The sequence below is a fragment of the Urocampus carinirostris genome, chromosome 10, assembly GCF_059441175.1.
Source record: "Urocampus carinirostris isolate Australia breed hairy pipefish chromosome 10, RoL_Ucar_1.0, whole genome shotgun sequence".
In the NCBI taxonomy this organism is placed as follows: Eukaryota; Metazoa; Chordata; class Actinopteri; order Syngnathiformes; family Syngnathidae; genus Urocampus; species Urocampus carinirostris.
In genome coordinates this window covers 12,757,085-12,775,899 of record NC_142358.1, presented here as the reverse complement: position 1 = coordinate 12,775,899, position 18,815 = coordinate 12,757,085, and the positions used below count along the sequence as shown (strand labels likewise).

The following is an 18,815-nucleotide window of genomic DNA, read 5'->3' as shown; positions in this document are numbered from 1 at the left end:
AATGGCGGCAACTATTAAGTATAGACTCCGCTATGTAAAAGAAACATACATTTCTAGACCTATGAATATTTGTTAAAAAGTAAACTTGGTATGATAGTTCATCTATTTGTGCCCATAATTGTTTTAAAAGTTTTTTTGCTGAATGCATTTTTTTGCCACTATAAGTCACTACCTTTCTTTTTTAAATAGTTTTTCTTTTTTCAATAAACCTGTTTTATTTTTTTTATTTTTTAAGTTTAGTATCCACACTATGATTTTGTAAACATTTTTATCAACAAATAATATATATTTTTTAAAGTCCGCAAGACAGAAGGTACCAACCTGAACAAAATGAGTGACATTTTAAGCCAAACCCGAGCCGAAATTTGAGCCGGGCTCGGACTCCACCTTGGGCTTGAATTCTTTCTTCTAGTTAGGCCTGCTTTATTTTTAAATTCCCACAGTTACTTTTCTGTGTTTTGGTTTTCAGGCGAGGGATACGCGGATTTTAAATCTGTCCGAACTGACGACGGCTTCACTGATTTCAAAACCGCGGACAGCGTCTCTCCACTAGAACCTTCAGAGCCAGCCAAGATCTTCCAGCCCGCCTTCCCTTCTTCTCTCCCCAATTCTCAGTCTCTACAACAACAGCAGCCGTTGCCACCACCCCCCGTCTCTCAAGTCAAAAACCCTCTCAACATGGCAGACCTGGATCTTTTCTCTTCTATTTCCACTTCTGTGCAGCCTGCTGCCGACACGCAACCTGGGGCTTTACCTCCCACTCTGGCACACGCACCAGGCGCCAAACCAGGTGGTTTCGGGGACTTTGCCTTGTTTGGCTCTTCGTCATTAGACCCCACTCAAGCGCCAGCCGCACCACAGGACGACTTTGCGGACTTCATGGCATTCGGGAGTTCTGGCGGGGAGCTCAAAAGGGAGAGCAGTGAGGTGGTCCACGGCGACACCTCCTGTCAGCAGGGCTCAGACAAATACGACGTGTTCAAGCAGCTTTCTTTAGAAGGCGGTGGTCTGGCCTATGACGACGCAAAAGACAGCGGCGATGACTTTGCAGACTTCCAGTCGTCCAAATTCTGCACAGCGCTCGGCGCCTCGGAAAAGACCCTGGTGGACAAGGTGTCCGCCTTCAAGCAGGGCAAGGAGGATTGCGCCTCGGTCAAGTCCCTCGACCTTCCGTCTATCGGCGGCAGTAGCGCCGGAAAGGACGATTCTGAGGACGCGCTCTCGGTGCAGCTGGACATGAAGCTGACCGACATTGGCGGGGATTTGAAGCACGTCATGTCGGACAGCTCTCTGGATCTGACGGGACTCTCGTCCCACCAGCCGCCCGCTACAGGTGAGGAACTAGTGCGCTTGCTCTGGTGAGATGCCCTTCCACGCACAGAAACCATACTAACACACGATAGTAACATATCAAGTTGGATGTTAAGCATCATTATCATTTCCATTTTTTTTTTTAATTTATTTATTTATTTATTTCAATTTACTGTATTTATTTGTGTATATTGCGCATCCCAATTTTTTAATTACAAATTGGTGTAAAACTTAAATGGACTTTTTCTTAGCTGAAACTGAGCATTGTTAGCGACAAATGTTGAACACGCAGGCTTACCGTTGATCCTGGAATATAGTTTTAAAGGGCATTAAATTCATTATTCTAAAAATAATTAATTGGCATTAAAATGCCTTAAATCCAATTTTAAAAAGTCTGACAAATGTAAACACGTTAAAAAGATTTTTATTCGTTTGTTTTAAAAATATTTAGTAACATTTATCAATTGTCTTTTTTGATAGATAACCGGTTTACTTTCGTGGTAACATCGTGTTACCAAAATGACGGAACTATCAAAATGGTGATGTGATTTTAGCCGGGCCTTTCAGAGATGTTTCTTTTGGACTATGAGAAAGTGTATATTTAACGAGAAGTGGCTGTTCCATGAACGTTTTTCGCCATGGCTAAAACCTTTGCCAGGTAATGTGTACTAGGCACGATGCATTGTGTGCAAACATTTTTAATTTTTTATTTCAGTTGTGTTTTTTTGTCGACTTGGTCTTAAATTTGATTTTAAAAAGCATTAGAAAAAAGTCTTAAAATTTTTTAAATTTAACTTGCCTTGAGCTGTAACAACCCTTATATGTGCGACCATGATTAAAATAATTTACCATCAACGTAAACTATGAACACAATTCCATCCTAAAATTTACAATTTTTTCATTTAACGACCTCGGAAGTCCAATTTATCAGATAGAACAAATAGTTGTTTTCCTCTTCGTGTTTTTTTGCGTTCCTGTTTTCTCCATTTTCTATCATTTGTCTCTGGTACCGTGCATAAAAATAGTTTGATGAGATAAAATCGAATGCTTTTTGTATGTCATCCCTCTCACGGGAGGATTCAGCGCTCTTGCCTCCAGGACCCTGGTTCAATTCCAATAGCATCAAATGTTTTGTGATTATGGTCAGCAATATTTTTCAACTGATTAATCATTGCACAAATACGGTAAAAAAAAAGTAATTTACTACAGTAAAAAAATGCTTTATACACAGAAAAATACGATATTTATTTATGTAATTATTTATTTATTTATGTGTGTTTGTTTTGTTTAAATACTCCTTTAGTAATTGTTTTCCCTATTCCTTTCCACATTATTGTTGTCCTGTGTTGACCATTTCAAGGCTGAATTTGTTTTGTTTTTTTTAACGATTTTGAGCTGGAAACCCCCCCAGATTATAGATTAAGCATCTGATTCTTTTAATCATATAGATTGTAGCAGAAGGACAAAAATGCAAATGCTTCCTGTTAGCTTTTGTGGTAAACTCTACATCCGTATCATTCTACATTTTCATAGATAACTAAATATGGTCGCTATCTGGTCGTTGCTAATGCAAGACAATACATTTGGGCCTTCTAGTTGCTTTGAAAGTTATAATTATCTTGCCAATTGCTTTGGCTGATGATTGAAGGATCGTAATAGTCCGGGCCCTTCTTATAAACCACTAATAATATTTGAAAATAGTCTCCTTCTAGTCTCACAAATTCTGTCTTCTGGTTGGTAGTTCTTCCTCAGGTGCTGGTCGTTCATTTGGAAAAAGGCAAAAAAAATCCACTCCACTTAAATTATTCTAATTAAAAAGTACTTAGCGTGCTCTGACTAGCAAAATATATTAGCTATGGACACCTACTCAAATAACCTTTATAAACCCATAAAATGTTAGCCATACACTCGTACTAGACATGGTTTTCAAGACCTGATGAAATGCTTATGTGATGGCGCAATCTACATTTTTTTATATTAGACATGGCTTTGACATTAGCACAAAATAAATACATAAAGAGATTGATCATCTATATTCTATCAAATGAAATATTTGTGAAACAAAGGTTTTAATGATATTAGCCTTTTTTCTTTTGGTAAATCTGCATTTTACTAGTGAAATTACTAAAACACTACTGCTAGAAGTGGTAAAAAGATCATCTTTGTATAGGTAGTGTAAAAGGCAGTATTATGTCCTAAAGCAAATTATTGTTGTGTTGACCTTAGCCCTTTTCTGTTCATTCTATTTATGAACATTTCTAAATGTAAAATAATTTGGAAAGTTTCATTTCATCCCCAGTTTTTGTGATAGTTCTACGGAACTTCTATGTTAAAGTTGGTGGAAAACACCACCTTTTACGGTTGGTATTGGGATATAGTTCCCCTCAATTCGTCCCATTTATGTCAAGCAGCAATGGAAATAGGTGGGCGAAAAAAGGGACTTCGGGACCTCATAACCACCATGCCTAGAACAGTTATCTGGATAAGGCTAGATTATGTATCAATTTTTGTCCATTTTGAGACCGATTTACAAACAATGGGTTTTTGATTAATGTGTGCACAGTTTAAATTGACGGATTCCACCCACGTTAAATCAGTTTGCATTCCGTTTTTGCACTTACTAACCCTCAGCAAATCGGGACCATTTGCTTTGTGTGGCATATTCTTAACACAACCCATTTGCTTATTTATTCATTTAGAAATGTTTTAGTCATGTTCTCCATTCACATTGAGCATCGTCATTGCCTTATAATTGACAACATATAGGACACAGAAGCAGACAACATGGACCGTTTCCAATGAAGTTCTTGTCAGTCTGTGTAACGCCTATTTTTATCTAAAGCATCAGAGCATCTTGTGTTGTTCATCCCAGTTTGATGCACTGGCTGTTTTTCAACATGCACATACTCAATGACCTACTCTTAAAGAGACAGTACTCTTTTTGTCACGTGGCTTTGCGGCACAGTGCACAGAAGGAAATAATTGTTTATTTTGAGAGGGGGGGATTTGAATTGTCATATCTGCTTTGAGATATGTTCCTTTTGTTTTACCCATCATGCCCTGCTTCCTGCTGCCTCATTTAATTTGTGAAATTGACAAGTAGACAGTCCGCCCATCTAAGATGCTGTTTTATGCGACATTGAGAAAATGTACAAGATTTTAAAATGGTATTCATATGAAAGAGATTGACTTTCTTATTTTGGGATTGAGATATAAATTTTTGTGATATATGATGGATTAAATACTGGAGTACCAGTCAAACTACGTATCGTCACTAAAGCAAATGAAAAAAGGATACTGTCTCTTTAAATATTGTTTTGGGATGCATTTAAAGTCTTTTTGTGGAATCCCAGGAATCTTTGGCCGCTTTGTAACCCTTTGAGTGCTTGATAGGCCAATATAATTGTTTAAAAGCATAGAAAATTACCAATTTATAGCCTCCGTATTACCTTTCTTTTATATTATTTAGTCCTTAAATGGGTTCGTGTTGTGTTGTTACCCTTTTTTCCAAAAGAAAAAAGTGCTACTTTCCAACCTGGTAGACGAATGGATTTTATTACCTCCTCCGATTAACTGATCTGAGTTTGTGACTGTGCCTTCTGACTCCTTTTTTTGGGTCTTTTCTTTGTCTTTCGATTGACTTTTTCCTTTCTGCTCTTGACTCTGCATGCCCCTGTATGACACAACAAATCTGCCGTCCAGTTTTACACGTGTTTGTTTGCCGAAAAGCTCCTCTTGTAACAATAGATCTCTCTTATACTTTGTGACCTTTTCTGGCTCTCTCCTCTCATGTTGTGGTAATAAATATTCCTCTTGGTCTGGCTGAAATTGGGTGCCGTCTTATTTTTTTCTTTCCCTTCTTTTCCTTAAAATGCTTCACATACCGCACTAGATTCTTGTCAATTTCACAAATTGATTTTTGGGGCTCTATTGGACACTACAAACACGTTTGGGAAGCATCTAAAAAAGTTGCTGGTGTATGTCTTGCAAGTATATTATCAATGTTATCGTATTTTATTTGTATAGTACATAACATTTTTAAAAATGAATACGATTTTAATTTTTTAATTTTTTAATTACTGATCGTAAAACAGTAGGTTAAATAACACATGTGTAATATTAAATGCATATTTTAGTTGAATGACTAAATAGAACATGCTAGTTATTAGGTTAGGATCATTTGGATTGTGAAACCCAATTTAAAAGCAGATTTTCATTAGTTTAAACCCAGATAGCCTATCCTTACCTTTGTTGAAAACTCGACCTCAAAATGGAGTGCTTCAAACAAAAATCATCACTCTAGTACAGTACTAATCTCTGCCAAATCCATACTACCCTACCACCAGGCTGCACTGTTGAACAAGATGGAATGAGTCATGTTTTTTGTCCTATATTGTCATCTGACCAAATGACTCACCACATTTTGATATACTGGAACCCCATATATCAGGGGAACCTGAAGAAAGATATTTGTGAGTTATTAATCTCGTCAATTATAAATCAATCACAGATATAAGTCATTTCAAAACATAGTTAATGTGACTCATAACCTGAAAATTGAATCTGTATTATAAGGGGATTCTAAAAGGGATTTTGTTTGGATTACCCCTCACCCCTTATTTCTGTCATTTATGACTTTCAACCTCTGCAAAATGACGAACAAGAGGAGGAAAATCTCTCACTTTAATTTGCTCTTAAGGACAAACATTTAGATGAAAGAGCCACAAATGCAAAATATTTTTATTATATTGGGGGGGTTGAGCCTCACTGTAAATTTTAATAAAACAACATAACCACCAAACTGGCTATACAGACAGAAGCTATTTCTTCAGTGCATTTAATTTGATTGTGTGATTTTTGATTATTTCACAAATATATAAAAATTAATGCCAGAGCCATATTTTAAGATCTTTGAAGTACATTGTGTATTTGCTTTTTGCGAACAATGGTTTTCAAACAAGGCGTGAAAAGAGTTATTTTGAAAAATTTAAATACTGCAACTAAGAAGGATACAGAAGTATTTATCTTTTACGATGGGACATCGTCACAGCTCTAACCTTGGGAATTTAGTTGTCAATATTTGTCCTTCTTTTCGTTTTATAGATAAAAAATGTTGACAGCTTTGAAAATAAGTCCTCAAGCGCATTGTTTATGACCGTCATGCTTTCATTTTTCGCGTGCGCTTGAAAAAAATATCCAGGGAATTCACAAACACGTGAATTTTCTGATGCATCTCAATGGCTAAGGGACAAGGGGAAAAAAATCCAATCACATTTCTTTTTAACAGCCTTAAAGATAGAAAAGCACTACAGCGCTTCTTCCGCTAGTGGTAGAAACGCAGTATTGTGCTCCCGGCCTAAATGCGTTAAAAAAGTGCATTTTATATCTGAGCCATATTTGTTGTATTTTCACGACTATAAGGCGCACCTAAAAGCCTTTATTTTTTTCAAAAGCTGACCATGTGCCTTACAATGCCTTATACATGGATCAATATTGAGTCGCAAGCAGCCACCGACTAGATTTTTTTCCGTAGGTGAAATAGTCCGCAGTGTATGCTGGGATATATATACCGGCGTTTCATTTCCTAAACAATGTGTCAATAATCATTTGAATCGGTCATTATTGGCTTAAGTTATTCGGAGGTAAAGGAGGCGGGTCCTTTTTAGCATTTACAGGCTCGCATGGGCCAAAGCGGAGCAAAACAAAGCCTGCAATTGGCCGAAAAAGATGAACGTGAATCACACTTTTGGTTGCTCTACGGCAGGGGTCAGGAACTTTTTTGACCCAAAGAGCCATAAAAGCAAAATTGTTTTAAAAAGAAATTGAGAGAGCCACATCATATATTTTCAGACAAAATTGAAAAAACTGCCAAACACGCTCTCTAGACAAAAGCTAATTCTTAGCACATTTTATTTCACTGTGTGTCATTTGATGATTTAATCAAATGTATGAAATGATAATAATTTCAAATCCTGTGTCCCAAATCAATATAAATATGCCATTTACAATTTTGTCTTCCACCTTAAGAGTGTTGAGGCCATTTTTTTCCATGAAATTTGTCCTTAATAACGGTTTCAAAACAATGTGCATGCAAAGTTCTTTTGTGAAAATGTCACAAATTACTGCAAACGATAAGCATATCGTCATATTCACTTTCGGTGTAGACTGCACTGAGCGAGAGAGAGAGATGGAAGTGCCTTGCACAGTTTGCAGAGATTCGCCCACCTGTTCTGCTCACCCAATCAAAGTCGTTTGCCAGCGTTTTTATTTATCAGTTTAAATGGTTTCTTATCGAACTTCTGCATTAAGTTGGTTCGGCTTTATTTGGACCAAAATCGGAATGAAATCACTTGACTCTGGAACGCCACAGAGAGATGTGCAATAGTTACATTTTATTTCGGAGCCATATGTACTCATGAAAAGAGCCATATATGGCTCCCGAGCCATAGGTTCCCTACCCCTGCTCTACAGCATGAAAAAAACAATTTTTACTAGTCTGTATTTGTGAACAGGAACTATGGGGCTAAACAGACAGCTAGCAAAAAGCAACGTCCATCGATACTTCTCTGTGGATTTTTTCTTCTGTATGTCGGCATTATTGCGTCTTTTGGAGCGTGTAAATATTTTACACGGTTCGATTTACTACACTCACGAATGTAAGAGGACCATGGTTGCGTATTATTATTGAACGTGATGGCTGCAAGACGACTTTGGTGAGCTACCTCAGCCTTATATTTTCCCAGTATCGTGTTTCAGACTGATCTTGATGTTTCTGTGATGAGTAATTTTTAAATTAATTTCAATTCAAAGTGTTTATCGTCATAGGCACAGTAAAGAACCACCTTTCCCTGCACCATAAAATTCTTACTTTGCTGTCCACATAGTTGTCAGCGCAAAAGAAAATAGAAATTAAAAAATGTTTGGCATTTCTTGAATCCCAAGAGTTTAACCTTCCTAATGATATGTGGAAAAACCCATTTGAGTGATTGGTGATATTGTACAAACACCGTGTCCGTATTCGCTTCTTTGCGAGCTGTCTGAATGTTAAGGGGTTAATAAGACTATCTGACTGATTTTGTTCCCGCTGTAGCGTCTTATAGTCCGGTGCGCGCTTATGTATGAAAAATAAATGACAAAAAACTATTTTCGGGGACTGCGCCTTATAACCCGGTGCTCCTTATAATCGTGAAAATACGGTACTCATAAAAAGAGCCACACCTGGCTCGCGAGCCATATGTTCTCAACTCCTGATTTAGATTGTGGTGAGTGCTGAATACATACCGGTTTTGACTAGTAATCTTAAGACCCTGACTTTAAAAAATCCATTAAAGATGCTGTTCACTGCCTGTTACTGCCTCAGGTAAGTCTACTGTGATAACCAAAATGCAATCACTCGAGGAGAAAACGACATTTAAAGGAAGGGAATGTCTGTCATTGTCATTCCAAAGTTTGTCTCATAACGTTTGCGCTATCCCGAGGGTGCACTGGCATGTCCCTGTTGTCATTACAGAAGGAGACGAAATGAATTTCGATCCCTTTGGGACAACAGGCCTCAGCACCCTGGCCAATTACGACTGGTCAGACCGAGAGGAGTGCGCCGAGGCCAACAAGCTGCCAGGAACCAGGAGCAACGTCCCTTCGCCTTTCATGCCGATCCGAAAAACTGAACAGAATTCAGAAAGCACCTCGACCCCTCCTCAGGCCAGAGTTGACACATCCCACCACAACGAGGACGATAAATTCAAAGCCTTTGCAGACTTTGACGCCAGGGAACGCAATGAGAACGAAGACGACTTTGGGGACTTTGCCGGCACTGTTTCTGAGGAGGCTGATTTGCCTGCCGAGGCCAGCTCGGAAGCGAACCCAAGCGAGATGTTGGATGATTTTGGCGCCTTTCAAGGAGACAAGCCTAAGTTTGGCAAGTCTGACTTCTTGAAGGCTTGCGTTACGCCCAAAGTCAAATCCAGTGAGGAGATGATCAAGAACGAGCTGGCGACATTTGACTTATCTGTTCAAGGTGAGGTTTTTTTGTTGTTTTTTTTTTTGTTTGTTTGTTTTTTTAAATCATTTCTTTGCAAGGTGCTTATTATTGTTCTAAAACTCTCATTTGGGGACATCTATTCATAACATGAAAAGGGTTATTAAAAGAGGAACTTTTTTAGTCGCGGGCGCCACCTCTGGCTTTTGTCCTCATTTCAGCCTCTGTCGAGTGAGATCATGATTCACGGGCAAGTACATGCATGTTAACAGACTCGAGACTGATGTTTGATAAAAAAACAATCTCGATGATGGACAAGGATGCGAGAGCACAAAAAGGATGATTGCAACAGAATGCAAAAGGGCGACTAGATGGTCCAACCAAATGTTCATTGATTTTTTTTGAAACTAAAGAATTTTGGATAATTGTTGATATAATCGGGCAACAAGGAAGTTACAAGGCCAACTGGAATCAGGCACAGGCATATCATGGATATCTCCTCCCGAAAAAATAAGGTACTTGCTATTCTTGTGAGGAAACAACTTTATTTTTTGTCATTTTCACTATGTGCCATTGATCTGTGAACCAAAAGTAATAATGCACGTGTAGCTGCAGTGCTGGGATACTTATTTTTATAGGTAGTGCTTATAGCAATTAATAAACCCGGGTAACTATATTATTTTTCTCTGAATAATTGTTTTTCTACTGTTTCTACAATCCCGTGATGGTTGCCAGCAATCTGCTAAAACGATCGCTCTACCTCCTGAGCTACTGCCGCCCCGAGTGCTTATTGTTTCAAAATATCTTAAAAGAAGAGCGAATGATGAATCATCCATCATACACAAAAAAAAAGACACCCCCTAAACCGCAGGGAAAAGCATGTTTTCACTCTTTACCGCTCCCTTCGTCCTCCCATTCCTCCTTCATCCTGTGTTGCGCCAAAAGACAAAAGCAGATAGGCGCGATGGGAAAAAAAAACACGGCTGTTTGAACTCAGTTGGGCATATCTGACAGAAAGAATATTTAACATTGAACTTTTTAAGGACACCTCAAACGATGCACCCCACTTTTAAATGGGGAAATGATTGTAATCAAGCGTTGATGAACCAAATTACTGATACAGATTACTGTATTATGCACCATGAATAATTTATTTAAAGTTTTCCGCATAGTCATCAAAGCTCATTTGTCAAATAAATATCTCCCTCAGCTGCCTTTTGATTGCTCCCAGGGCTTTATTTATGTGGATTATGAAAAGGCCAGGGAGGGTGACTCATATCGCCGCAAGTAGCTTGGAGCGGGTGCCAGTCGTATTCAGATAACCCTTAGCCAGGACAACTTGCTTGCGTCTCTTGTCTGGCATGGCCTGTGGCATGGTGGTGGCGTGCCAATGAATTATTATTATGTGTGCAATCGTCTGGCGTATAATTATTACAATCCCAAATTGTTAAATGATCCTTTCAGGCAGAATGAAGCAATAATAAACCAGATTTTGAAAGCAAATGTTACCTTGATTTATGAGATTTGTGACCTTGATGGTCTTCAATTTCTCACATCAATTTTGCTCTTTGGACTGACTTGAAATTATGAAATAAATTATCTAATCCACTGCCAAACGTTGGGTGTCAAAAAGGGTAGAAAAAACAGGCTGCACAAATAGTGTGCCTTAGGTCTAAAGGGTTGTTCGAAGGGTCACATTTAAAGTATTATTCAGGGATGTAAGAAATTTGATGTTTTTTTCCCCCTCTTTTACCAAGATTTAATCTCTTTTATTCTTTATCAACTGTATATTTATATTAAAAAAGTATTAATAATTGAAAAAGTATTTCGGCTTTTTATTTTTTTTATAATGTTAACCTGAATCTGGGAACATTGCTATTTGATTTAACATATATTATAGAAAGAAACTAAAGCTTCTGTAAACTTCTGCAACAACATCTTAGTGCTATTTCTTTTGTTTTGTATTTTTCACATTGCCTTGAACAGCACATCCGTGACTTTTGTATCAGGTCAAATACCAATAATATGGGTTTCCGCAATGTCTTGTGGTCGATTAACGGTAGTCATCAAATACAGTTACAATGAGTGCTTTGCGAGTAGCGCCTGGCCTTGGCGACATCCAGTGGACATATCTAAAAATTGCAAGTCATTGGATGACATTATACAACTCATTTTTTTCTTGTCAAGTCATTTTTATTTGTATAGCCCTAAATCACGAAGAGTCTCAAAGGGCTTCACAGATTATTACACTATATTACACAGACTATTTTTCAGCCGACGAGAAGAGTAGGTTATTCATATGCTATGGAGTAGAAGTGAGTTTTAAGCTTAGATTTAAACATTTCCACTGAGGTTGCAGATCGGATCTCATGGGGAAGAGCATTCCACAGCACTGGTGCCCGGATGGAGAACGCTCTCGAACCAGCAGAACACTTCTTTGCTCTTGTGATCACCAGAAGACCGGCACTCTCAGATCGTAGGCTTCGGACCGGGACATAGGGGCAAATCAGATCTGAAAGATTGTCTCGCGGGCCACAAGTTTGTCCAATGTGTCTTAAGCCATCAAATAAGTTCCCCAATTTTTCTTCTTTTTTTCTTCGCCAGCCGATCCGTTAACTTCGATATGGCTAGCTACAGTAATGGCTATGAATGGCCGTGAATGGGTTAAAATAAAAGGTTGTCGTCTTTTGCCTACTAAGACAGTGAAAGTTAACATTTTTGACATCAATGGTACTGATTTGCTTAATACAGTGAGGTTTAACATATGTTTATACAGGTATATTTATTTTAACAAAGTCAAACTACTGTATGTTTTTATGACCCTATAATAAATCCTCTTCTTTCTTAACTTCAGGCTCCCACAAACGCAGTCACAGTCTCGGAGAGAAGGAAATCGGACGCCCGCCCGCATCCCTGCCCGCAGAGCAGCCCTTCCGAGACCGATCCAGCACACTGAGCGAAAAGCCAACCTTGCCCGTCATCCGCGACAAGTACAAGGATCTGACTGGGGAAGTGGAGGTGAATCCCTCAAGCTTACTGTTGGGATGGCTGAACATCACTGTTGACAAATGAATGTGTTTCCATCTTTGTCATGTCCTAGGAGAGCGAGCGCTATGCTTATGAGTGGCAGAGGTGTTTGGCAAGTGCCCTTGAGGTTTGTTTATTCATCATTCTGAGGCATTGTAATTAATTTATTCACATGCTTACATGAAAAGAAGTACCGTGTTGTACATTTTTAACAATGCATAATTTAGCAGTTTGGGGAATTCCATTAGCAATACACCAGGCCCACTCATGTCTAAATTACCCCAATAAATTCACTGTACTCCATTGAAGCCTATATACATTTTTTATGAGCAATAAAACAAGAATTGGTGTAATTTCAACTTTGAAGCCCCAGGACAACGTCCTTGCTTGGAAAAAAAGAATTAGCCCCGAAACAAACTGAAAAACACAATTATGTCACCAATATTAAAACTGCCATCTGTCATCGAAAAAAATGACTCCGAATAATCATTCTTCAGCCTTTTTTTTCCTACTGATCGTTTTTAAAATGCAAATAACACAAAACTACAATAAATTTATTGTACCAGTAACCGAAAATATTCAACATAATTTATATTAGGTTAACAAGATTTTATTATAATGGTGACATTGTTTTAATGAAAAGTCTAAGACAAATATTTTATTCTCAATTTATGAAGATTTAAAATCTGCAGTTTATTAGTGAAAAAAGGGAAAAAGTTTATTGTTTAAGTAATGCAATTAATTAGAATTAAGTTTTTAAATGACCGTCAAAATCATTTCAGTTAACTGAATCAGTCAATATTTTAAAGTACGATAAAATGTCTGCTTTTTTATGACACTCAATTACAAGTTTTTTAATTCACTTAGTTTTTCTTTAAGAAGTTTTAGCTCAACTGAACTACATTTTACAGCTTTGAGGTACAATCTTTTAGGGGGCATGTTTAAAAAAATGGGGGTAACTTTCTTCCTCCTTGTGTTCGTACAACATCAAGGTTGTGTGACACGACGAGTAAAACAAGTGCTGGAGTTGAGCAGTTACGCTGATTTTTTTATAAATATTTATATTTACAATAAAATTGCCTTAAAACAAACAAAACTGTGATGGTGTTTAACGTGCGCTTTTAAAATGGCTGCCAATCATTTATATACCAAAGGTAGAGCTCTGACAAAAACGAAACATAAGTCAGTGGAAAATTTCCAAAATCCTAGTTGCACACCACTCCTTTGGCCAGATTGAATCCTGCTGGTGGTATGTTAAGACATTAGGCTTGACCCCTCCAGTAGTAAATCTGAATGCCTTTTAGAACAATGTAGAGACTGTATGATGACTAAATGAATAGATACATTGAGAATAAGTAAAAAAAACACATTCCAAGATATGGATAATAATAAGGTGCATTAAATTCCACTTAATTGCTAACTTATTTTAAATATTGATGAGACTATTTAAAGAATGAAAAGGAAATAACTGAAAAATCATACAATTATGACTCTACATGCAGTGACTTGTTTTAAAATTACACCTCGCACGTCAAGGTCATCACTAAAGCCAACAACACGCTGAACGGCATCAGCAGCTCCTCTGTGTGCACTGAAGTCATCCAGTCTGCTCAGGGCATGGAGTATCTTCTGGGTGAGCACGCAATGACACATTTCCACATTTCAATGTTGACCCTAAAAACTGGTGTGCGCACATTAGGTGTAGTGGAAGTGTACCGCGTGACCAGGAGAGTGGAGTTGGGCGTCAAGGCGACGGCGGTGTGCTCGGAGAAGCTGCAACAGCTGCTTAAAGACATCAGTCGTGTGTGGAACAACCTCACCAGTTTCATGTCGCTGGCCAAGCTGGTGGTGAGACACGCCCATCTCACCACAAAAATGACACTAGATTCGCTTCAAGACTCAAATGTTAAGTCGAGAAACACTTGAGATAGATCCCAACCCTCTCCAAATGGCAAACGTCAAACACTCGCCCACACACATGCTGCTGACTGAGCCAGCGGCGCCATTGGCGCCTTCCCAATGAGAGTCGCTGTCAATATCATAAGAGAATGTTCACTGCAGAGCTGCTCTATTAGCTCAAGATTGACTTTAGAGGTGCTGCTGACTTTGAGAACTTTATATGCATTTATTCATTAACCAACCAGTTTATATTCAGAAAAATCATGTTAGTCTATCTCAGTGTTTCTCGACCTATTTTGAGTCAAGACACACTTTTTTCTTTTGCGGACCTTGAGGCATAAAATAGTATACAAAAAAAATAAATTATCTGCTTCAGTTTCATATTTGAAAATTTAATTTCACAAGAGAGAGCGAGAGCGGCGGTGGCGGTGCAGTGGTTAGCGTGTGTGTGACACAGTTCTGAGGTCATGAGATCGAACCTTCTGTGTGTAGTTTGCATGTTCTCCCCATGCTTGCGTGGGTTTCCGCCTGGCACCCCGGTTTCCTCACACTTTCCAAAAACATGAATGTCAGGTTAATTGGCCAGTCCAAATTGTCCCTAGGTGTGAATGAGCGAGTGAATTGTCTGTCCCTGTGTGCCCTGCGACTGGCTGGTAACCAGTTCAGGCTGTCCCCTGCCCACTGCCCGAAGATAGCTGGGATGGGATAATGGATGAATGGATAATTTTTTTTTTATTTAGCTTTTAATTTCCCAGGAAAATGAGAAAAATCCAACCGAAAATGAACAAACAATAGTAGTGTTCTTACCTCTTGAGAAAATAATTTAGCCTGTTTTAGGATTTTTTTTTTTTAGTTTAGTGCATATTTAATCCAAAAAACCTTGTGTGTGGTTTTGCTACATTTTGTTCTAGTAAAATAACATCACAAAAAAACACTTCAGTTAACTAGTGATATTTAAAACAACTATGTAGTCATTTTACTGTGTCTTTTTTCTGAAATAAAGGAGAAAAAAAATAAAATGATGGCAACAAAAAGTCAGCAAAATTATCTAGATATGGAAGATGGCAAACAATTTAGCTAATCTTGGGTGTTCCCCCAGCCCCTACATCTCCGTTTTATTTGATGAAAAAGTTGTATTGACTTTATTAATTTTTTCAATAAAGTCTTCTAGCTGGACTTCAAACTGAAAGCTAAAACTTTAAAGGCGGTCTCTGCAATGTCAGAATATTCTATTTGCGGACGCCATCTTCTGGCGAAAATCATCATTGCAGTCCCTTTAAAGCTCTTTTTTTAGCGTGCAAGTATGTGCAATTCTTAGATACGCTCGATTAAAGATTTTTCTTTTTCATCTTTTTGGGGGTTTGGGTTGGCATTTGGACTGTATTTCAAACTGTTTTCATCCTGGAATAAAAAAAAAAATGCGAGCACATGCTTGAAATCACATTCCTCCCTCCACCTTCTTTCCTCCACCGTAATGCGTTCCGTGGCCAGAATACGGAGGGTAAACGTAAGATAAAAGCAGTTGGGCGCGGTGAAAAAACATATAAAGGATTTTCGAACTTTTTAAGGACACCTTAAACTACACACCCCACATTTAGGCATCATTGTTCATTCCGTTTTATTTTAATCCCTCGCTCAGCCCGACGAAAGCTCTCTGGATTTCACATCCTGCATCTTGCGACACGGAATCAAGAACGCTAAGGAGCTGGCCTGCGGGGTGTGCCTGCTCAATGTCGACTCTCACAGCAAGGTTTGCACATTCTCACCTCACGCAAACGTTTTTGTTAGAATGTTGTGACTTTTCTGCAACTTTGCGTGATTGTTTGCAGATCAAAGAAGCGAGCGCGCTCGGACGCCTTTTTAAACGAGTAGGAGAAATGCGCTTGTGCTCTTTGCATATGGTGGGGGTGAAGGCTGAGCTTGGCTGGGCTTTTCTTGCGGATGAGCTGGATGCGTGTGCATGGGGCCTGGTTTGACTTCTGAAACTTTTTCCCATTGGACAAAATCAGACTTGAATGAGGAAAACTCTTGCAAAGACATTTCTTTTAAGACACAGGAAGTAATGTTAAGGTCCTTTTCCCAGGGACCTTGATTAAATTTGACCGGGGGTCATTAATGCGGAGCACACGGGCACCAGGTTCTGAAGTAGCTCACCAGTGGTCATTTTAAGTTTTAAAAAAAGATTTGATTACTAACTGGCATGAGAAATAATTCGCATAATCAGTTTGTATCATTCAGCGCCACCTAGCAGAAAAAAAAGTAATTAAAAAAATAATAATATTGATTGTATATAATTACTTGAATAGAGGAACTATCATATAAACGTGCACTTTGTAAAATACTCATTGGTAAAGGAATTTGTATTTATTTGACATAACATGAGCCTCAGCTAGATGGAGCTGACATCATTGTCAGCCATCCTGCTGCTACAACAGAAGTGGGCAAACTACAACTCGGCGGTCCACATGTCATTTTGATCCAGCCCGCCAAATGTAAATGATATAAATATGATAATATGTACCGTAAAATTCAGACTATAGATTGCACCTGATTATAAGCCACAACCAGTACAGCCGCAAACCATTTTGTACATACATAAGCCGCACCTGACTATAAGCAGCATGTGCCCACATTGAAATATGAGTTATTGACCAAGAAAGATGGTACACAGTTTTGATAATATTTAGTACCTCAAACCCTCATTGTTCCGCCGGCCTACTGGCAAACAAATGCGTGTCCGTACGATGTCAGCAGTCTCTAAAATATGTCATGCAACATATTATTTGGAAGCTTAAACTCTTGGGATATGATGACCATTTCAATAAATACTCATCAGAAAAACACCCCGATCAGACCGAAACGAGATGCCCAAAAACTATAAAGCTGGCCTAACCCACCATTAAGTCCCATGGCTGTCGTCAACCTCTTTGAATGGCTATGTTACATCAAGGACAACCCATAGAATCCAACCACGTCAAATATTTATTCCAATAGCAGATATTTGCCCTAAACATATCTGCTTTGTTGGACGTTGCTTCTTGTAATACGTTGGTTTTGCCACATTATATCCGTTTAAAATTAACAGACTTGTAAAATTATTTCCAATATGGTAGTAAGCACTCCCCTTTTGATCGGCACCTTTTCCATCTTGATTTGTTTATGCTAGTTTTATTCATGCACAAAGCTTGCGTCTTCCTCAACACATATATTCTACGCTTCTTTTTCTTACCTTTACAGGCGCCCCTGGCAGCCATTATGAAAAATGCTGCATTGTTGCATAAAAGCCGCTGGGTTGAAAGCTTGGGGAAAAGGTCGCTGCTTATAGTTTTGATTTTACGGTAGTCACAATAATAACACGTGCATCACTCACTTTGGTGGGCCAGTTTTGCCTAAATCCGCTTCCCATAGAAAACAGCACAAGTGCCCAAGTCAGTTATAACTATACTCTTAAAACCTTGTTGCACTAATGATAAGTGCATAACTCACTTCGGTGGGTCAAATTGAAATTTTTGCCTGAATAGGTTTCCCATAGAAAGCAGATAACAAAACAAACATTTCTTTCTAACTCGTGATCTAGACATTTTTTCTCAAAAGTCATAAAAATGACTTAGGCAATTATGTTATTAGTGTGACGATATGGTAAAAAAAAGGAAATTGTATTTTTGGTGGCACTCATGTCCCTACCTTTCCTTCATGTAGGTACCTGCCTGATTAAACAAAATCATGAAACCTTTTTCTATACATGCAATTTTTTGGTCACATACTTTTCTTTTAATCAAGATATTTATTTAATTTTACGCATAAGAAAATTTGTTTCAATGCATATTATCAACTTTATTGCTTAAAAAAGGACAACACGCATGAATTGTCTCACTTATGGCAATTTCAAAACCATTTTGATGATATTGTCTATTTTAATACAACTCTCAAAAGAAATGTACTTTACATACCTCCATGTATACAAGTATTTAAAAAAAAAAAAACGTATAGCCCATTTTTGAGACTTTGTATGATATCAATCAATCATTTTTTTCCCCTTTTAATCTGGGCCCTCTGCCACTTTTATCAACCCAATGATGCCCATGACTCAAAAAGTTCTCCCTCAAAAAACTTGTAAAAGGTTGGCGAACAAATTAGAAGAAAAATGGTGTGGTTTGCTCATTTTCAGCCCACGTCGTTTGTAATCCTCCTTGGGCTTTTACGCTTTCATTTTCAGCTACACAACACGATACAGCCACTTCTAGTGGTCAAATCACACACACTGTCCCTTTAAATACATGTAAATATCTTCCTCATTTATATATGTAAAGCACTCAGTGCCCTTGCACAATGCAGATGTTTTAGGGGTTAACTGATCCTAATTCAACCCTACTACCAATAATTGCAACCCGGTAATAACATAGTAATATCATGTATTGTTATTTTAGAAGTTCGTGCTGATCAGTAACATTAGAGGAGCTCTCAGTTTCAAAAAGGTTGATGAACACTCAATTTGAAAACTGCCTGCCGCAGTGTTTAATGGTAGGGCGAAGCCATTAATACTGCAGTGGGAAAAAAAAATCCAACGCGTTGATGTTGCTCCTAGTAACTGTTGCTAGCT

At 38.2% G+C, this 18,815-nt stretch overlaps 1 protein-coding gene across 10 annotated transcripts in view; it reads left to right on the top strand.

Annotated features, from left to right (window-relative positions):
- Positions 1–18,815, top strand: part of synrg (synergin, gamma) — a 40,145-nt gene that overhangs the window by 14,770 nt on the left and 6,560 nt on the right. For 7 of the 10 annotated variants that reach the window (XM_088344923.1, XM_088344921.1, XM_088344916.1 and 4 more), the window contains 8 exons: positions 470–1,333; positions 8,822–9,328; positions 12,144–12,307; positions 12,390–12,443; positions 13,853–13,949; positions 14,016–14,164; positions 15,855–15,965; positions 16,045–16,083. In XM_088344923.1, coding sequence (XP_088201049.1) covers positions 470–1,333; positions 8,822–9,328; positions 12,144–12,307; positions 12,390–12,443; positions 13,853–13,949; positions 14,016–14,164; positions 15,855–15,965; positions 16,045–16,083 — 1,985 coding nt within the window. The remainder of the gene's footprint in view (positions 1–469; positions 1,334–8,821; positions 9,329–12,143; positions 12,308–12,389; positions 12,444–13,852; positions 13,950–14,015; positions 14,165–15,854; positions 15,966–16,044; positions 16,084–18,815) is intronic. The other 3 variants (XM_088344924.1, XM_088344918.1, XM_088344919.1) reach the window with 2 other exon arrangements.